At 46.1% G+C, this 21876-nt stretch overlaps 1 protein-coding gene across 1 annotated transcript in view; it reads right to left on the reverse strand.

Moving 5' to 3' along the window:
* IGF1R (insulin like growth factor 1 receptor) overlaps positions 1–21876 on the reverse strand; it is a 290964-nt gene that overhangs the window by 231387 nt on the left and 37701 nt on the right. The window contains exon 2 of the mRNA XM_014849602.3: positions 6246–6791. Within this exon, the coding sequence (XP_014705088.2) occupies positions 6246–6791 (546 nt within the window). The remainder of the gene's footprint in view (positions 1–6245; positions 6792–21876) is intronic.

Here is a 21876-nt window from a genome sequence, read left to right on the forward strand (position 1 = left end):
CTCTTGCTGCCTCCAAGTCAGGGAGAGCATTCCGTCCTAGGATGGTGCACAGAGACCCTGCCTTGTATAGTCTGAGGCCTTGAATCACACCATGTGCCAGAAGGAGGCATGTTTCCGAGTCATGGCTTCCAGCTCCACCATAAGCCAAACCTAACTTTCGAGCCACCCTATGCACTTGAGTTGAGCAATGCAATCCGGGACAAGATTAGCCACGGGCCCACACGTTCCGCGTCATCTCCACTTTAGTTGAGAATGTCACACTGGCATACACACAAGAAAAGCAAGATAGAAATATTAACGCAACAAAAGAAAGAGGCTTTTTTAGGAGTAGGAAGAAACTAGAACAAGCTCACAAGTAGGCCCAACTGGTGAGACGTGAGGGGACTCCAGATACTTTCCAAATAACTAGCACTCCAATAATCACCCTAAGAGAGCCATTCTGAAAGCTTTTTAGTCTCTAAGATAAGATCCTTTTAAAAAACAAACTTCTGAAGGGAACCTAGGAAAGTGACACCTTAATTAGGTGACAATTAGCAAGAGCAAAGCCCTTCGGGAACAAGGCACATGAACTAAGAGATGGGGTAGGCTAAGAGGTGCCCCAGCGAAACATGAACACGAACTGCTTCACCATCTTGGTAGCAAGATCGATGGTCAGGGAGAACAGAATGCGATCTCCATGCTCGACTATAAAAGGCAGAGAAATGAGGCCCAGGGACATGTGACCCCCTTCTAAATAAAGATCACCCCCACACTGGGAGCAGCTGACCAGAGCAGAGGCCTTCCAGGGGAAGAGAGACAAGCTCCTACAGACAACACAAAGCCAGGCCTGCTCGACTGACCGCCTTCTCCTCCAGGACCCACAAGCCTCTCTCCACACTCCCTGAAAATGCAGATCCCTATCCTGGTCCACCTTAGCAGTCTGGTGGGTCATGGCATGCAGGCACCTGGAGACAGACCACAAGGCACTTCACAGAAAGAAATATCTCCTACCAGTAGCTTAAAATTAAAAAAAGAAGGAAGAGGAAGAGAAGAAGTGTTAAGAGGAAACAACGGACATCACATGCATGAGGTCTCAAGGCAAAGAAACTGCACCCCCTCACCTCGCCCCAATCCAGCAGCTGATTTACAAATGCTTAAACAAGTCTCCCACTTTTATCTGATGGGTCAGGTATACTAATCTGTAAGAAAATGAGGAAAGGGAGCAATTCCACTCCACACACTATACTGTCCTTGCAAGGGGTATCTGATAAACTAGAACACGAGAACCTGTAGGGAAAAAAATATATAGAAGTGCCTTTTTTACACCACCTGCCTTCATTCTAAGTCCCTGATCCCATCAGTGAGATGATGATAAAACGTTTTCCTTTTGTCAATAAAGGGAGCCATTTACTGCCTTTTCCCTCGAAGGCTCCAATCTGCTGTTTTCCTGCTTTCTCATTTTGAAGGCAGTGGGAAATGCAACAAACTACAGGACCGCTGTTTCCAATCAATGCCCTTTTAATTGAAATAAGGCTGCACGACCAGCAAAGCCAGCTTCTAACATGGCCAGGCTCACCACCTTCGTGGATTTCCTGGCAAAGACCAGGCCTTCTTAGGGGCTATACAGTGGTCTGAGTGGACCACAAGCTGTGCATCCTGACAGGTTAAAAAGTATTTGGAGACTAAGTGTAGCTGTAAGATTTTGTATTTTTTGTGGGGGAGGGGAGAGGTCTACACCTGCAATCAGGTCCCAGAACGCTCCTATGGCAAGCCAACACCAGATACCACCTCAGCAAATTCACCAGGAGGGCAGGCGAGAGAACCACGCAGGTCCCCTGAGGATTCACCCAGTTCCCTCCCTGGACGTGGATGGCCTTCAGCAAATAACTGCCATACAAAGTAACAAAGAGCGCCACAGGCCAAGCTTCAACTTTCAAGATGATTTCCTAACTTCCCCATCTTCTTTGGCCTTGAATCATTCCGACCAGGGCAGGAGAGAAAAGAGCCACCATCCACGGTTGACCTTCTCTGCCAGCTAAGAGCTGGAGACAGTTTTGGTGACAGTGCTCCCGGGTGGCAATGACCATGAAAACTACACAGGAAACATCCGCCTTTCACAATCCTCGAACTCTGTGGCCAGCCAAGGACTGCTGTTACATACACACTGCTCTCTGTTCAAGGGGGAAGATGTATCCTCCTGACAATAAATCTTTCACAAAGCAGGTGCCATGCTCACTCCTGGGGTGACAGCCATGCTCTCCAAGAGCTGGAGGGTACACCCAGAATTTACTCAGCGATGCAAAAAGTGCCACTGCCAGGTGCCACGAGAAAGGCCCACTGGAGTCTGCAGAGTCCTGAAGTTCTCCACCAACAGGTGAGGAGCATGCCGGTAAGTGTCAGCCGCCTGGCCAGCATGGAAGACCACCGCAGGCCAAGGACGCTGCAGGCAGAAGGCAGGGAGGCGGCTTGTGGGTGCATGGCCCAGTTTCATGGGGTTTCACAGACTCCTACTGCAGGCTCTCAAACAGGGGAGCCTATTGGTCAGAGAGTGTGTCGGGAAGTTCACTGGGCTGGGGTGGAAAAGCAGGGAGGCCGGAGAGGCCGAGTCACTGAGTGGGCCAAGGGGAAAGCAGAGGCAGGAAGATTAGAGAAACATTTCAGATGCAAAGGGCTTGTGTCCAATTGGAGAAGGAAGTAACCGAGTGACACCCAAGTTTCTGACACGGGAGCTAGTAGAACAAGAACGCCGCCCATGCAGAGAGGGAAGACACAGAAAACAGGAGGCCGGAAGTGAGGAGACAGGGAAGACCCTCAGACACTGACACGCCCACCGCATCTGATAGGAACAAATACGTGGGTCTAGAGCTCACAAAGAGGTCTGGGCTGGAGATGATCTTTGGAAGCCAGATGCAGACGGGAGGATGTTGAAGCACCAGAGGGTGAGATACTCTGGGGGAATAAGGATGGCGAAAAAAGGACCTAGGACGAAACTGTGGTTACCACTAGCTATTAAAGACTGGACCAAGGAAAAGGAGTTGGAAAAGAAACAGCTGCAGAGGTGGGAGGAGAATCAGAAGTGATGTCAGGAGGCAAGGGAGGAGGAATCAAGAGTGCCGAAGGTCTGCGGGCACCAGTTATATTTTTACCGAAAGGAAAAAGCCACACACAATTATTTTAAGGGTCAATCACTTTTTTAGGAATAACTCAAGCCTGCATAAAACCCCCTTCACATCAGTAGTAATTTCCTTAATGGGGCTATCTATGAAGCTGCCTGCCACTGCAGAGTCATGATATAAAAGAGAAAGTTTAAAGGAGAGCGTCAAGTAAAAACTGCATATCAGCACTACATAATTGAGTGTTTCTCCGTTGTGTCAAAAATTTCACACACGCTCTTGATGTCTCTCTCCAGATGTTCTCCCTACTTCTGTAGCCAGCCCTGTGGAGAATAACTGAATGGAATTTTTTTATGCTTAATCTTTTTAAATGGCCACCTTAATGCTTATGTTGACCTCAAGGGAGACATTCCGTCCGGACTCCACGCCCTTCACCTGGCTCCCTGAATGATTCCTAAGCGACCTGGCTGGAGACGTGTAGGAATATCACGGCACCGCGGTGCTCAGACAGAGAGGTGATGTGGGGACGAACCCAGGGCCTTAGAAGGAATGCTCTAAAGCAGCAATTTCCAATAAAAGTAAGCTGCGAGCCACATCTATAACTTCAAATTTTCTAGTGGCCACACTAAAAAGTAAAAAGAAATAGGTGAAATTCATTTTAGTAACATTTGAATTAATCTAATATGTCCAAAATATTATAATTTCAATATGTAATCGATACCCAAAATATTAAGGAGATATCTTTTCTTTTCCCCATACCACAGCTTTGGAATCCAGTGTGTATTTTACAATGAGAGCAAATGTCAATTTGAACTGGCCACAGTTCAAGTTCTCAATAAGCCACATGCGGCTAGAGGCTACCACACTGGACAGTGCAGGCTTGAAGGGAATCTATGGCAAGGGAAAGAGTTCTAATTCAACTAAAAAATCTCCAAGAAAGCTGTCTATGCTTGAGTTTTCAGGACAAGGTGACGGAAAGACAGTTTCCCTGAATGCTGTTATTAATTTTAAATAAATACTCCAATGTAAAAATCCCAGAAAAACATCAGCAGGACTGAGACAATGGCAGAGGAGAAGGCCGCACGGTGTGGCCTTGGGAAGCGGGTGGGGTGTCCAGCCAACTGGCCTGTCAGCATCAGCCGTACCAGCACGAGGGCCCAATTCCTGACCCCGTTCCTTTTCAGGATGTTTGACCTCTTTCTCCTTTTAATCTTCCAACAGCCCTATGAGGAAAGCAGGATCTATCCCATTTTGCATATGAACAAACCGAGGGCCTGGCAATTTAAGTTATTTGCTTGTTTCCAGTCATGGCTACTAGACTTAGACCCAGAACTCAGGCCTCGCCCCTGCTCCAGGCTTCTTCAACAGCAGCTGGTCAGAAAGAGCCAAAAATGCACAGTGAGACCAAAGTAAATATCGACTGAATCACTGAACCAGGGCCCACCCAATGACTTTTTAAATAGCACCTCCCTTTTGTACAGAGCTTAGGAATTTTCAAAACATTTTTGCACACGTGTTTGATCACCACTAAGGAATAATGTGAGATTGCCCTAAGGAATATTCTAAAGATGCCCAACTACCACCCAGAAGGGCTGGCTCGTTCAAGGTCACCCAATGTCCTTCTGCTATATCATGAGGTCTCACCTGATGATGCCTTTTTCTTTTAAAATAAAATCTTAAAATGCCAAGACTACTTAAAAATATATTGCTGTTTTCTCAAACCAATGGCTAACCTAAGGACAGGGCACAGTTGGCATCAATCACAAATGTGACTTTAGCACAGTACCTTCCTCCAACCCTAGCCAACGGGGATTCTTCGAGTGGCCTGATGGCATTCTCAGCTCTTTAAGGTCCTGGCTATAGACAATGGGACCCTTCCCTTTCTAATCAAATGTCCACATACACACTGATAGAATGATACAGAGCATGAAAGTATGTGCTGGGTCAAAGACAGCATCCTTTTCCTGCTTCAGCCCTGGCTGGAGAGGAATTGAAACAACAGCTACCTGTGGGGTCTGGCCTTTGATTTGTTTACTTTACACACTTCATGGTTTTGGCAAGCCTACCAATTTGGGATTTCTTGGCTCTTCATGACTAGCTAGAGTACATGGGCTCCTTAGGTCTTTCACTGGGCCAACCATTAAATTATAGCTATTTATAGCCACCACACTGACTTCCAACCAGTGAAGGGAACCTTCCTGGCCAATATACCTAAACATTGCTAAAAGCAGTAAGGCAAAGGTCCAGAGTCACATTTTAATATGAAACAACCTGGCTCTCTCAAGGTATTGATCACAATAAGGCAAGAGTTTGGTTATACTTAAGGGAAAATAAGTATATTGCAGATAAATAAATGAGAAGTTTCAAAATACCACCATCTGACCCCCAAGAGCAGTGAATATATTTCAAAGTGCTTTCACTAAGTGATTTCATAAGATATGCACAACTCTTCAGGAAAGAGGTAGGAAAAAAGAAAAGGAAGCCTGGGGTATACAAACACACTGTGCTACACAGCTACTTGCAAGTAGAGCCTAAAGCTGGGACTCCTGGAAACTGGTCCAGGGCTCTCCCACCTTGGCTAGGTGCTCCATCATAAACTAGGACATCTAAGCATTGTAGCATCATAGTTAAGGACCAAGGATGGGGGGATCACAGGATGAAAGTTAGCTCTTTACAGTTCCTTTATTCAACCATATTTCAAGTGTATTCACGTGAAGGAAGTCCTGCTGTACCAAAAAATATCCTTTCACGCAAAGGATGAAAGAGTTGATACACAAGCAGCCCCCAGCTGCCAGGGCTCAGGCACTTCCAAGCCCACCAGGTCACCTTCCTCATCAGAAATTCAAAGCTGAAGGTCAGCAAGGTTCCAGCCCAGAAGTGTGGTGGATTATTTCTAGTATGTGATCAGAATGGTCTTGACAGCAGCCATGATGGCCTCCAGCCATGCCACCGTCCTGCATTCTGTGAGTTTTCAGATGCAAAAGAAAGCCAACCAAGACCCCACTTCCACACGGCAGGGGAGCCACCTCCTAAATGCAATACAACCACACCCTCCCGACAGAATGCACACATTCAGAGGAGGAGGAAGGGCAAGGGAGAGAAGGAAGGGAAAGAGAGAAGCAGGAGGAAAGCCACAGGCAGCAGCATTCTTACTTTTCTGGCAGCGATTTGTAGTCCAGCAGCGGTAGTTGTACTCGTTGTTGATGGTGGTCTTCTCGCACAATGGCTTCTCCTCCATTGTCCCTGGACACAGGTCCCCGCATTCTTTTGGGGGTTTGTTTCCCACGATGTAGTTATTGGACACTGCATCCAGGATCAGGGACCAGTCCACCGTGGAGAGGTAACAAAGGTCAGCATTTTTCTCAATCCTGATGGCCCCCCGAGTGATGTTCCTCAGGTTGTAAAGCCCAATATCTTTGAGATTGGTCATCTCGAAGATGACCAGGGCGTAGTTGTAGAAGAGTTTCCAGCCGCGGATGACCGTGAGGTTTGGGAAGAGGTCACCAAGGCTCTCGAGGCCGGCCACGCGGAACAGCAGCAAGTATTCAGTGATGACCGTGAGCTTGGGGAAGCGGTAGCTGCGGTAGTCCTCTGCTTTGGAGATGAGCAGGATGTGGAGGTAGCCCTCGATCACCGTGCAGTTCTCCAGGCGCTTCAGCTGCTGGTAGTCGTTGCGGATGTCGATGCCCGGCCCGCAGACTGGAGGGAGACAAGAGGGCAAGGGGGAACATTCTCAGTTAAAAGGAAATCATTTTGAAAACTAGTTTCAAACCCACAATATAATCAGTTTTCAGGAAACCTATCCTACTAACCCATCCTACTAACGTGCAAACCACAGCTTAGAACCTAGGGTCACAGAGAAGCACATGCGAGAGTCAGGGCTGCAACGCAGGTGCCTCCGCAGCTGCCAGGCTGCACACTTCCCATCCCTCTGCAGAGCGCCAGTGCCCAACACCTGAACAAACAGCTCAGCAGCCAAGGCGCAACAAATCCCTACCACCTCCAGCCTCAAGGACACCAAGCAACAAAGTCTACACTGGAGAGCAGTCACCATGACCTGGAAAATAGGGACCCACAGAAGCACACTCCTTCTGTGCTTCCTGCTATCATCTCACGTGGACCAGGTGGCCTTGTGTTCTCTCCAGCACTGCATGAGAATAGCTATAAAGGGTAACTTAACAGGAATATCAGAGCATGTGATTTATATGAATAAAAGAGGTTATACAATTCCAACTTTAATAAAGTGTTTCATTAATCAAGAAAGTATGCTTCCCATAGAAAGGTTAGGTAATAGATGGCAAAAAGAGAGTAAAAATCGTCAATGATCTCAACATCCAAAGACAATCACTGTTCACACCACCTATGCCTATGTTCTCTTTAGAAATAATTTAAGGTAAAGGAAATCAGACAATAAGATAACATTTTCAAACATACTGCCTTCACTTAATATGAACATTTTACCAAGCCAACAAATATCCGTCTACATTATCATTTTAAGAAGGAGATAGCAATTTTAGGGTATGAATATGCACCATGAGTTCTTTTATTTTTTTAAAACAATCCCCTATTGTTGGATATTTAGGTTATCTCCAGTTTTTCACATCATAAACAACAGTCCAATGAACATTCTTGGCAGATATCCACGATTATTTTCTTAGGATAAATCCCTAGAAGTAGAATTGCTAGGCCAGGCATTTGCAGATTTTAAAGCCTTTTGATAAAATAGCCTCAATACTGGAAAATGTTTTATTTTTAAAATTCTAGGTACGCACGCAAAAAAGACCCCTTGGTTAACGTCCTTTCTTAGAACTTAATAATCCCCAAAACTTTCATTAAAGCTTCTCAGACACAGTGAAGTTTTCTGATTGATGAAATGCATTAATTTGTGAAGCGCCCAAAATGTACGACAATGCAAGAGATTCAGAGAAGCAGTGCCCTGCCCTCTGCAGAGGCTCACGGTGAAGGCCAGGAGCTAAGACCTGTGATGAACAACTGTCATACGAGGCAGGAGGCGGTCAGGGGTGTGCATACTCTAAGTCCACTCCAGATGTGAACTGAACTACGCAGGAGAGACGCAGTAGCCTCGGAGCCTCCTTCAGAGAGAGGGTCCTTTCTACTGCAAGGCTGAGGGGAGCTCTGCACATGCACTGGCTCTTGAAGGATGGGAGGGATTTAAAACTGGATATAACATTCCAGAGGTCAGAGAAAAGGCAGAACAAGATATATTCAAGGGACAGCAAATCTGATGGTCCAGGATGCAGAGAAGAGCAGAGGAGATGAATTTGGGAGAGCCCAGGTCATAAAGGATCCGAGGTGGGGATAAGAACCTTCATCTCAGGAATGAGGCCCCTCTCAAGACTCTTGAGTGAGAGAGAAGCCCAAGCACGGCCTTTTTTGGAGCATTAATCTGATGGTCAAGTGCAAGACAGAATTAAAGTGGAGTAGACAAGGGAAAAGGGAAGAGAAGCTCAACAGGGGTTAAAGCCATGGATGGGAACTGGACCAAGACAGTAGGGGAACAGGGGAATGAGGGGATCCAAGGGCTAAGGAACAGGCAAAGCTTGAGAACCTAGAATTTGAAATTTCTTTTGATCCAATTCCCTCCTTTGACGGATGAGAAAATGAAGCCTCTAAGACAGAGAGGGGAATGGGAGAAACCAGCACTCTGAGAACACCCATGACCAGACAGAGGCTGTGCTAGAAGCTACAGATGCATCATTTTGTTTCATCCCATGTGAGGCTCTTAACAATACTTCACACTATGTAACATCATCACCACTTTGAAGGCAAGGAAATAAATTTGGAGAAGTCAAGTCATTCATATCAGGTCACGTATCAAAGACGCTGGCGCCTTCAAAGCAAAACTTAACACAGTTTTTGGATAGTCCCAGCTCTCAGCATCCAACTGGTTACCTTCACCCCATTCCAACTAAGATTCTGCCCCAATCGTGATACTGAAGAGCTCTTAGCAAAGCCCCCAAAGACACTATCACAGCCAACGACAGTTCCCTGTCCTCATTTTATTTGACCTTTTTGGAGTCATTGGACATTGCCTCCTCCTCTAGGCTCCTCTGATTCCACACGCCCACTGACCACCGTTCCTCTTCTGCCTGACCTCCAAATGTTGGCCTCTGTCCTCGGCCTCCCCCTCTCCCTCTGTCATCTCACACAGACAACTGGCTTCCTGTGCCACCCATACACTGGGTGATCCTCAAATGCATGTCATTGGCCCAGAGTCTTCTGGGCTCTGGAGTTGTATATTCATCTGCCTACTCCACGCCTCCATTTAGGTGTCTAATAACTCACTTCCTCCCCCTGCCAAAACCTGCCTCCCAAGCTTCCATATCTTGCCCAATGACACTCCCATTCTCTGAATTGCCCAAGTCAAAAATCAGAGTCATTCCTGATTCTTCTCTCCCTCACACCACACATATCCAGTCCAGCAACAAATCTTCTTGGGCATTATGCTAATTGAAATGTCAGACAGAGAAAGACAAATACTGTATGTTCTCACTAATATGTGGAATCTAAAAACGCCAAACTCATAGAAATAGAGTAGAATGGTGGTTGCCAGGGGATGGGGGGTGGAGGAAATGGGGAGATGCTGCTCAAGGATACAAACTCTTAGCTTTAAGATGAATAAGATCTGGGGATCTGATGCATAGCTTGGTGTCAATAATTAACAATACTGTATTATATACTTGAAAGTTGTTAAGAGAGTACATCTTAAATGTTATCGCCACACACACACACAAATGGTAATTATGTGAGGGGATGAGCATGAGTATATGAACTTGATTATGGTAATCACTTTGTAATGTATACATGTATCTAATCATCACACTGTACACCTTAAACTTACATATGTTACTGTCAAATTATATCTCAATAAACCTGAAAAAGAGAGTCCTCTTGGTTCCAGTTGGCAAGCCTGTGGGACTCTTGGGTGCTCTTCCCATAATTTTCTTCAGCTCTCTGTTCCTCCACCCCATTCATTCCCTACTCTGACCTTTCTTCTCACCCTCTCTCATTCTGATCACTTGCGCCACAATGTCAGCTCCAGGAGGACATGGAATTATTTTCTATTTAGTCCACGATTACATCCCCAGTGTCTCAAACAGAACTTGGTGTGCAGGATACACATCATAACTGATACACGTAGAATGAATGGATTTCAGCACTTCTGTCTGTCTCCACTGCTCTAACTTGGATCTGAGGCATCGTCATCTCCAGCCTGGACCACAGGAACACGCTCCCCATGATCCAGCCTCTGCCCACAAGTCCATTCTCGACACAGCAGTGTGCCCATAAGACTCTACAGAAACTCATTCCTGTCTGCTTCTACTTCATCTTCTAGTGTATTCTTGTTGAGCACATGCTGGCCATCACACTTCTCATCCTTCCTCATCCCCTGCTGTCTGTAATGCTTGGCCCATTCTTGTCATTCAGGTCTCCATTCAAATGTCGCCTCCTCAGAGCTTTGCCCCAACTCTCTCCCTCCCCTCATTTCTCTGTTTCACTGTTTTCATAGCACTTTTCATGTCTGAAAAGTGCCAGTACCAGAAAGGACGCATTTATCTGAGTGATCGCTATCTACGACCCCACTGAAGGCCCGTGTCTGGAGGGCAGTGGCTGCACTGAATTTTCTGCCAGGTCCTCCATGCCTAAATGTCCAGGCTCACAGCAGCTCCAGTAAACATGTGCTGCCTGTCTGCGGGCCATGGGGAGCCTAGGACCTTGGTTTCTACTCTTGAGCTAAGTAAGCCTGAGGTGCAATGGATACAGCAAGGTCTCTATCAGATATTTGCCACCAGAATATTCTCAAAATCAAGAAATACCACTCCCCTTCAGGCCAATGACTCAATGTGAAAGGCTTTTTCTTCTGTACTATTTTACTTTTTTCCTATGCCCAGCCGAAAACTTCTTATTCCTTCTACACCGTTACAAATTAAGTATAGTTTGTTCTTAAGTAATAAACAGAAGTTTTTATGGAGGAGTACTTGAATGGATTCTATCAATGCATTCAACATGTATTCAATTATATTATAACGTGTTAGGCTTCAATTTATTTGCTACCATTTCCAATAGACCAGAAAATTCAGTATCTAGTGAAAAGGCAGGAAGACTCATAACCAAAGTTTGCTAAACTTTTATATTGTGATCAAAACACAGACACTAGGGAAGATTCGGCTTCACTCTGCCTCTGCAGCCAGTGTAGACCACCGTGTTAACAGAAGCCACACTAGAGAGCCAGAATGAACAGTCCCTTCACATGAAAGAGCAGCCTCCATACTGGACACTTTTTTCCCATTTATAGAAGAAAAGAAAAAAAGTAGAAAGAAACTACCCACTTATTCCTAAAGAGAAGACAAGTCCAAGTCACAAAGTGCAAGGCAGGACCCAGCCACCAGCTGTTCTGGATTCCATGAGTGACACTGTCGGTCTTTGGGGTATTTTGTGATAAGAACAGAACAAGGAAAACACAGCTGGACCGTGAATGATAGCACAGTGTTCAAAAGGCACAAGCCACAAACAGGAAAGGGAATATAACATGCTTCACTTGTGCTATAAAATAATATAGGCATAGAGGGAGTAAATACTCCACACAGCGTGCAGAGAGACACACCCTTGCTACTACTCATTGATGATGAAAAGGAATTTGTAAAACACCATTTCGCCCTTTTCAAAGCAAGAGATATCCAAAAAACTTGAAAAATTTAGGAACATGAGATCTCAGGCTGGTCCATAAAGAATAATCGAAGTTCATGGACAAAATGAAGGCAAGGAGGAAGCAGAAGGAAAGAACACAGCTGGAAGGGAGGGCCAGTGGGCCTGGGCAGCAGGCCCAAAGCCAGGGAACAGGGACAGCAGACCCCAAACACATGGAGGACCTCCAGTGCAGGGAGCAGGGGGCAAGGGGAACGAAGGAGATGGAAGGGCAGTGGTGGCCCGATACCCAAGCCAGGCCAGCTCCGAGGGAGGGCAGGCAGGCCGCAAGCGAGGGCCTGGGGGTAGAATTCACTTCCCCAAAGACACCATTTTAAATAAAGTCTTTTAGTTGAAAGAAATACTATGCCCTCAAAATTCCTAGGTATTTTTAAAACATCAAAAGGAAGAATTTGTGTTCTCGGGACTTAAGCGAATGGCACAAACAAACCATACATATTTGGAAAACAAATCCCCCAGAACTGCTAATAAGAGAAGGGCTAATGAAAAGCATTTGGCTGAGAAAACCCCCGAAAGCTGCATATCCAAGTATGTGGAAGATCTATACAAGAAATTCAATTACAGCTTTATTATACGCTCTACATTAAACACAATCTGGGGTCCTAGAAAAAGAAAAATGGGATGACTCAAGTCAAGTCCGGAGTGCCATTTATCAGGTCCTGCCCTCAGGGGGTTTCTAAGCCTCATTTTCTCTACCTGCAAAATGGGCTATTAATACCTATAGAAGCTGTCAAAAGGATCAGACAAGTGCTTTTGTGTTTCTGTCGACAGTAACAATTTAGGTCAGGCTACTACAAAAACATTAATAAAAACAGGCATCCACTTTGTCACTACAATCTAAATATGACTAACACACAACAAAAGGGAAAATAAGCAAAATCACTGTTTATTCTTCCGACACCAATTGCATTAAAGAGTATCAGAGGTAGTTACCTAATTAAAATGTTTTCAACTTTGATCAACTCTTCTTTAAAAATATGGGACAGTCTTAGCTTAGAGTTGGAAATAAAAGACATCCGGAAAGCACATCAGTGTCATGTTACTACAGGTCTACAGGCAAATAACGAAGGTAAAAGATGTTAGTGAACCAGCTGTCATCTTCGGTTCAGCTGGTAAAATCCAACATAAAACCTTTTTGTCTCAGCCGCACTAAGAGTTCTTTACTTTCTTTAAAATGAATTCTTTGGAACCAATAACTTAGTACTGTGAAAACTCTCTAAAGCCTGTCCCTGTGAAAGTCACACTGATTTAAGACATTAGGAGAGGATTCATGTGTAACTGAATTTTGTGCAAGGAGACAAAGCAACTGCCTCTCCGGCCAGTGGCAAATTAAATTAGATAAAAGTTTTAATAGCTTTTAATCCATTTCCCTAAAGAATAGGGACCACAAAGAAGGGTGCCAACGACTCCCCATCTCTGGGGAGGCCAGGAAGCCTTCTCAGAAGAGGGGATCTTGGAGGAAGGGATCCCTGAGGACGGTTTGAAACATGAGCAGGGTCTTGCCAGGAAAGGGGAGGGGTGGGGTGCTCCAGTCAGAGGGAGGGGCACACATCTGAAGGTCGCTGGTGACAGTGCAGGGGAACCGGAGGGGTACAGCTTGTGTGGCAGGGAGAAGAACAGAGAACAGCAGAGCAGACGCCTTAAAACAGGCTGAAACGAATGCTTAGGAGGTCAACCTCATTTTTTTTTAAAGATTTTATTTTTTCCTTTTTCTCCCCAAAGCCCCCCAGTACATAGTTGTATATTCTTCGTTGTGGGTCCTTCTAGTTGTGGCACGTGGGACGCTGCCTCAGCATGGTTTGATGAGCAGTGCCATGTCCACACCCAGGATTCAAACCAATGAAACACTGGGCCACCTACAGCGGAGTGCACGAACTTAACCACTTGGCCATGGGGCTAGCCCCAAGAGGTCAACCTCATTTTGCAGATAGAAGGACAGTCCTCAAAATCCTGAGCAGGCATCACAACTACCTGGAGGGGGGCTTGTTAAATCACAGAGCATAGGGGCCTGAGAATTTGCATTTCTAAAAGTGCCCAGGGTGATGCTAATTCTTCTGGTCTGGGCACCACCCTCTGAGAACCACTGCCCTAGCGAATAATCTTTTAACCTTTCTCGCCTATTACTACCCTCCCTATCCACCCACACTTGCAGTGTGGCACAGATAAAGACTGCCCCTGTATTTCTTAATTTGATCTTCATTCTACCAGAAAATTCCCAAGCAACCCATAGAAACTATGCATGAAGCACAGAGAAGCAGAAGGAAAATGGGGTGGTGATGGTGTGTTCCTTGTACCCCACGATCCACCCGCAGCTGCTGAATCTACAGCCCCTTCTCTGCAGTCCCAACCACCCTCCATGTGCTCAGGAAAGGAGTGGTGTGGGTTTCTTTCCACCCACTCCTTCTCAGTAGACTGGAGCTAACCGAAAAAATCAGAGATGGGGGAAAAAAGACAATGTTGTGATAACAAACACTACTGATATTCCAGAATTTGTTATAGCAGAATTTTCTGTGTAAGTGTAAACAGACACAATTCATGTTAAGTCTTTTATCTTCATGTGTCAATGAGAACGTGTTTACACTGCATATGTATATTTATATTTTACACAGACAGCAGTCCCGGCCACCTGACGCATTCAATAACTAAAGGCAATCATAAGAATGTAAAGGATTGCATTACACCAGTGACCTTCGGAACAAAAATTAAAAATTAAGTGTAATTGTAATGTGCAAATTGTTCTTCAGTGCCCCACATAAGAGCAATCTCTGTCATACATATAAACATACTCTAAAAACCCATGCCACATAATATGCAGTCCTGAAGGCTCAGAACATTCAAACAGAGCGCTACAATGTGGCAAAGAACTTACAAAGCCGAGTGAAATGTTTACATCCTGCCTCGCCAATGAAGAAATGGAAACTTTACCGGGAATTAATTCAAAGACTGGAGGGAACACAAGCCCCAGTGTCCCCATCACATAAAGCATCTGGAGTCAGACAGATTGGTGCAGAATAAAGCTGTATTTGCTTCAACAGAGGAGCAACAACTGCTTTCCCGGGTCTTCACAAAAACAACTTTATCCACTCTGACAGTTTCTCCAAATTCCTTTCTGATCTTAAAGCATTCGAAGTCCAATATTCTTTCTAAGTCTCTGTATTCTAAAAGTGCCCTTATAAGAGCCCAGAGTCCTTTCCAATTATTCCCAGTTCCGATGGTAGGTTGCCTTTCTGATGAAGCAGCACACAGGAACTAGATTCTCTTGGTTATACCTACCCATTACCACCCACCAGACCTCCACCCCCTGGGCCCTGTGGGAGCCTCACTACCAGGCCTTTCCAGGAGGAGGGGGGGTTAGCATCCTCATCATCACCCAGGCACGCCACAGTGCAGGACAGACCACCACAGTGCAGGACAGACCCCACTAAACCTCCAAAGGGCAAATCTGGCAGCCAGTGGATGGTGCTATGGGGCCCTAGACACTGGGGGAGGTGCGGGGTGAAGCCAAGATCAGGCAAGCATGCTGCAGCCTGACCTGGAAATCATGTGATCCTTCTGCCTTCTTTTCCCTTCTCTCATGATTTTGGATTTTCTGCTCAGAACCAGGCTAACCTTCCAAATAAAAGTCGGCCCTGTGGCCCCATCTTATCTCACTGGCTTTGTTTTGTAGAACATGTTATATCATTCTAGTGAGAGTTCACACCCTCATTTCAGAAGTATTTTACTTTGCACTACAATGCTCCGGTGTCCTTAAGTGACTGGTACCCTTTCAACTAGGCAGTTATCTAAACAAGTTGATAATCAGTGTAGAAATCCGTGACTCTTCACGGATGTGGTGTTAAAGATCAGCCCCTTGAACTGCTGCGGCTTTTTATCTGATCAGAGGCTTTGCTAGAGGAGAGCGGCACTGGGCTAGTCCTAAGGGACCAAATAACTCTTGGTCCCATCACCAACTACCCACCACTGGCCTGAGGTTGGTCACTTCCTTGCTCTATGCCTCAGTTTCCTCATGATTCAGATGTGGGTTTGGCACCAAATTTATTCATTCTTCCAACAAATACTATAAAACATCTACCACGTGCTAATACATACTTTCCAGGTGCTGGGAAGTGAGCGGTGAACAAAACCAACACACGCCTGCCTTCATGGAGCAGCCAGACCTGATGGGCCCAAAAGCCATCCCACCCCACGTCTCCCAGGGCTGACCCCCAGACTTACCTGCAGCGACCCTAACACAGAGTCAGCACCGTGGGCTTGGTACACACTCAGATAAAGACAATGCCCCTGCTGGATGCAAATGAGTCATCTCTTACCTACTACAGAGAATCATCATATAAACCAGGACAGGATGCTGACCTCAGAAGCCCAAAGAAGGAGTAATCCACAACCAGCAAGCACTAACGGAAAGCTACATAAGCAGGAACTCCAACACAGGGGTATGCTCAGCCAGTGGGCTGCTGACATCAGTAGAGACCACATGGAGCGGCCCCAGGAAAGCAGGGGTTTAAGCAGTGGAGAAGAAAGGGGACAGAGAGGTCTGAGGGATAGCAGGACAAGGCAATGCCAGAGAAGGGCAAAGGGAGGTCTGGAACAAAAAGCACTAAGAAAGCCAAGGGAAAAACCCCAGCTGCAAGCAGAGCCTCAGCACTCACAAAGCTAGGGAAAGGCACAACCACCATGGCATCTGGGGTGTGAATATCATAAAAATATGGAGTTTGGGAATGATCATCCTGGCAGTGGTCAGTAACCAAACAAAAGTATAGGGGATTGTACACCATGTACACAGTAGCATTATTCCCAACAGCTAAAAGGTGAAAACAACCCAAGTGTCCATCAACAGATGAACGGATAAGCAAAATGTAGTATATCCATACAATGCAATATGATTGAGCCTTAAAAAGCAAGGAAATTCTGACACGTGCTATAACATAGATGAACCTTGAGGACATCATGCTAAGTGAAATAAGTCAGACACAAAAAGGCAAATACTGTATGGTTCCACTTACATGAGGTCCTAGAGTAGTCACATTCATAGAGACAGAAAGTAGGATGGTGGTTGCAGGGTAAGAGGTGGAGGTGGAGGGACAACAGGGAGTTGTTTAATGAGTACAGAGTTTACGTTTCTCAAGATGAAGAGAGGTCTAGAAATTGGTTACACAACAGTATGAATGTACTTAACATGACTGTAAACAAAAAAATGGTTAAGATGGTAAATTTTGTCTTACGTATATTTTACTACAAGTTTTTTTCCTAAAAAGTATAGGGAAAAGCTTTAGCTGCATTTGATTCTGCCCCTCACATGAGTCACCTAAGTGTAAATGGACAGCTGGAGACACACCACGCAGCCCGTCCTCCACCAAGCACCAAGGAGAGCCCAGCAGAAGGGAAAGCAGGTTCAGGCACACCTCTGCCACAGATGCGCTGGGCATTGAGAAATGCCACCAGGCCAGGCATGCACCTCAGGGCACAAGCAGGGGGCCCTCAGCAAGGGTCCTGCACAGACACCCAGGGAAATGGGCTCTGAGCACCTGAGGCAAGTGTAAGTGGTCAGACCGGTGGGCACCTGCACACTCCTCCATTTGCAGTGGGTAGAAGCTAAAACCCCACACACAACCCACCACCTCTGCCAAGTAGATTGTGGCTGAACCTCACCGACTGATATGATTTAAGGGCAGAATTCTCACCTCATTTCATTGATTTTCTAGCTTTGATCGTTTCTTACAGCCAGACACATCTGTACCTCCACCCAGCTCTCGCCTTATAAAATGTGAGGGAGAAAGCACAAGAAGGTGGATCATGCTCCAGCCTGTCCCCCAAGCTCCTGGTTTCCCTAAGTCATCACTCCCATTCTTGCAAAGGCCTTTCTATCTTCTACAACCTCTGCATTTATTATTCTGCTCTAACACCTCCAGATTCACCTCTCCCCAAAAGGAGGGGTATTTTTTCCACTTTGTGCTCATCTGAGCATCCGCAGGCCAATCACACCCCTGATTCCTTCACTGGGCATGCTGTGATTTTTTTTTTTTAACCAAGTTCTGGTACCTTGTGCATTTGAGATTTCTCCATCTACGTCATGGGAGGCTAGATGGCAGCCCCTTGGAAGCCACTCCCAGCATCCTGCCAGGAAAGGATGTCCAAAATCAACACCCTTCCATGCCTTCACTCCCCAAAAGGATCATCTAAGCACCTTTCTCCCAAGAAGCTCGCTCCTGCTCTGCTCCAGATAACAGCCCAACACCCAGGTCACCTGGTAGTAATATTTCCTCACTGTGTTCTAGCAGTATTATCAATCCAAGGCAGAAATAAAAGAAAAATGCTACTGCAAAGTGAAGCCATGGGTCATAAACCATAAACTATCATAAACCACAATCACTTAAGATTTTTGGATGTTTTTCTTCTTGGCATAAGGATTATTCAAATGGGTAGATTGTGGGGACACTAGACTTTGTCTACAGTGCCTTGTTAAAATCTCATCATATCTTGTTGATGAGGTGAAGCAATATGAACTGCATTTAAATAGCTTGGTAAATGTGCAATTCACTCTCCAATGTGCTGATTAATGAATGGCCCAAGGAAGGTCTCTAGTGGAAAGCCACAGGGCTCTTTCTGAGTCCTATATGTTTCAACATTTTTATCAACTGCTTGAACTACAGCACAGATAAAACATTCATCTAATACAAGGATGACAAGTTTCCAGGAGAGATGGAAAATACATCGGATGACAGAGTCAAGAGCTAAAAAGATCAACAGATTGGAATTGCAATAGAGAGGAAATAATGTTATTTGGACACTTGGGTGCAAAAAAAGAAATGCACAAATGTAGGCGGTGTGAAAAGACTTAGGAGATTTAATTGGATATAATTTCTGTATGTGATGATGGGGCGTTGTGGCTGCCAAAAAAAAAAAGTCAGGCTGTCTTAGACTAAGTTCTAAGTACTAAGGAAGACTTAGTAAAGGGCCAGAGGAGAGGTCCCAAAACTGGGTTTCTGTCTCCATACTTTAAAAGAGACGAGAGTAAATGGGAGAACATCCAAGTGACAGCCAGGGAGGAGCAGGGACAAAAATCCACCCCGTGGGGGATGGCTGCAGAAATCAAGCATGTGAGGGTGCACAGGGACCTCTGTGACCCTGACAGGGGAGGGAAACACAGGACTCGGACCACCACAGGGTGAAGGATTTGGGTTCCCTATAAGAACACACAGTAGGATTTATTTGAAATCAGACTGGGCTGCCCAGAGAGATAATATAGATTTCTGCGGAGCTGCACATTACAGATTTTATAAGCCTGATTTCATTTACTGCTGATAACCATTTGGAGATGTTATTTGCCCTGTTTACAGCTGAGGAAACTGAAGCTCCACAATGACCAAATGACCCACCCGGGATCATCAGTTATTAGGGAGCAGAGCTGGGGCTTAAATCTCGATTGCCTCACACGATGCTGGAGCAGAAAAAATTCCTCTTTAGAGATACCGTAAGGCTGGCAAGGATGCTGCAGCCAGGCACACAGGACTGGAAGAGGGGTTCTCCCACACACCATGCACCCCGAGAGCCAGCTGACCGTCATGGGTGCCTCTTTAGAGGCACTGAGGGGAGACCCCTCACAGAAAGACAACAAAGGAAGCCTGGAAAGAGCCTTAGAGATGTCTCCACCCACACGTAAAGAGGTGAGACACTGATTTGCATGGGGGAGGACTGCTACTGTTTCAGACCTTATATGCCACTGAAAAGCATATACTGTTGCCACAAGTTAATTCCACTGCAGAACGTCAAATTCTTGTTTTTGTTCTCAAACCATGGGGAAAAAAATAAAGACAGAAAACACAATCTCTTCCAATTACAAGAACTCTTCCTGTACATTCAATGTTTTCCTTGGAGGACAGAGATGGAGCTCATAAATTTGAAACAGGATTTCAACTTTATCAGGTAACCGCCACTCATCCTTCTCCCTGTGTTTCTATGAAATCACATACCCACCTTTATCTCAACTCTCAAATAGTTTTCCTTCCACATACTGCTCTTTATAACAGTTCTACTTAGAAATGGGTCAAACTTTCCTCTGCAAGCCACAGCGAAGTCAGCCCCCTTGACCTTAGCACATATATTTTTTATTTGATGCTGAAATTCAGATCAGACCAAGATGCCTTACTGTTAAGAGAGTTACCACCCAATCAAAAACTCTATATGTTCTTTCACAGAGTTGAGAAGCTCGTGTGTTTCCCTTTACAAGTTCAGGTTAAGCACAATATCATCCTCAAGTATACAGAGAACTTTGACAAACATGAGCAACTCTTGCCTTTAAAGCAAACCACTCAGTGAGATGTGAGGAGCCAAATGCAACCTCCAGCATCTGCATGCCCTCTCAACCAAGCCCTCCAGCTGAGCGAGCTCAGGGATGCTGGGGCTGGGAGAGCACTGCAGACTGAGGTCCTAACGAATGGCAGGAAAGCCAGGCTGCCACCACCACTCCCTCCAGCAAGGTAGCAGATGTTCACAAAGCCACACAGTAGTACAACCAGCTTCCTGGAGCCTGCTGAAGGCTCATTCTCATTGGTGAAGGAGTGACAGGCATGCCCACTTGATGGACTGTCGCAGACGATTCAAGAGTCTGGCATGGAACTGGTGCCCATGAACAAATGATGCAGTGGGTCACCCCTCTGAGAATCCTCCAGTTCAATTTCCCTGCACCCATACATCCCAGCACATTCTGTGTTAATCTGCTTAAAAGTCAGCAGCACAGTACACTGTGTAGACAAAAATAATTATGCTAAAAAAGCCTGGATACATAAAAGTGTGGCAATTAAGTGCAACAGGATAAATTCAAGCTCTCCTTGGTACTAGAAAACAGACACATTTCCAAATGGTAACCAGAAACGAGACAGGTGCTGCTGGGCAGCCCCACCCCAGGCACTTGGAGAGAATCGAAAGTTTCTCTCATTTCCCCTCTTTTGGATAATATTGGTGAAGCCTTGAAGAATTCTACCCTAGACAGCAGGGAAACACAGAAAACAGATGATCATTCCATCAGGGAACAAACAAGCCCCTGGGAGGTGAAGCAGCCCAGCTCAGTGGCGCTCCAACAAGGCAGGCCTCTGTTGCCAGTGCGGGCGCTGGGGGAGCTGCGGGCCCCAGAGAACCGAGGGCCGCGTTCTCAGTGTTCTCCACATTCTGCAGCTGGCGGCTCGGCCTGCTGGACAGCAGCCATGCTCAGGTGCTAGATGGACCAGCCTTCTCAAGGACCTGCCATGGAACCAAGCTCAAAGTAGGGGATTAAAATGAAGTTGCTCTGCAAAGGAGACAAAAGCCTAAATGAAAGCCTCAAGCCCCCACACCAGGGTGGTAAATCCTGTCCCCCCACATGCAGGTGGCACCACTCACAAGCAAGGTCAACGCTCACCTGCCCATGGCCAACATCACCTCTAAGCCCGCTGCCTTCTGCTCATCCCGGACCCAGCCTTTGAGGCTGAACGGGTCTCCCGGTCACAGCACTGCGGCTGTAGCTGTGGGCAGGAAGTCAGGGGACAGTAAGAAAAGAGTGCTCACGCGGGCTCAGGCAGCAGGGCTGGAGGCAGGGGGGTGGGCCTGCTCTTCCGCCCAGGCCAATGGGTAGGGAACACACTGCACATGCTCTCCAGCCCCTCCATGCTCTCTAGGTCAATGCCTCGGGGAAAAGAGACAGGGGACATGGGACAAAGCCTTAGCAAAATGTAATGACCCTGGAGACTAAGAAACAGGGTTCTCACACTGCTAAACACTCCTGCATGCCACCCAGGCCTGCCTCACACTGGATCCCCTAGTACTCGGGACAAGATGTGCTGCTCCCTGTCCCCATTAAAATCCCCATACCATTAGGTAGGAGCTCTCACTGATGTATTAGATGGAAAACAACACACTCAGGGTGTGGATCGAGTACTTTCCATTTTAAATGCTGGGGCCTGAGACCAAGGAAAACATCTCAGGTAGGTGTTGCAGGAAAGAGAGTTTTTAGCTAAAGGCTCTGATTACTTCAGTACAGATTCCCATTTTGTCTATATTTATATCAGAGCTTGGTACTAACTGG

The sequence above is a fragment of the Equus asinus genome, chromosome 2 (genome assembly GCF_041296235.1).
Source record: "Equus asinus isolate D_3611 breed Donkey chromosome 2, EquAss-T2T_v2, whole genome shotgun sequence".
Lineage (NCBI taxonomy): Eukaryota > Metazoa > Chordata > Mammalia > Perissodactyla > Equidae > Equus > Equus asinus.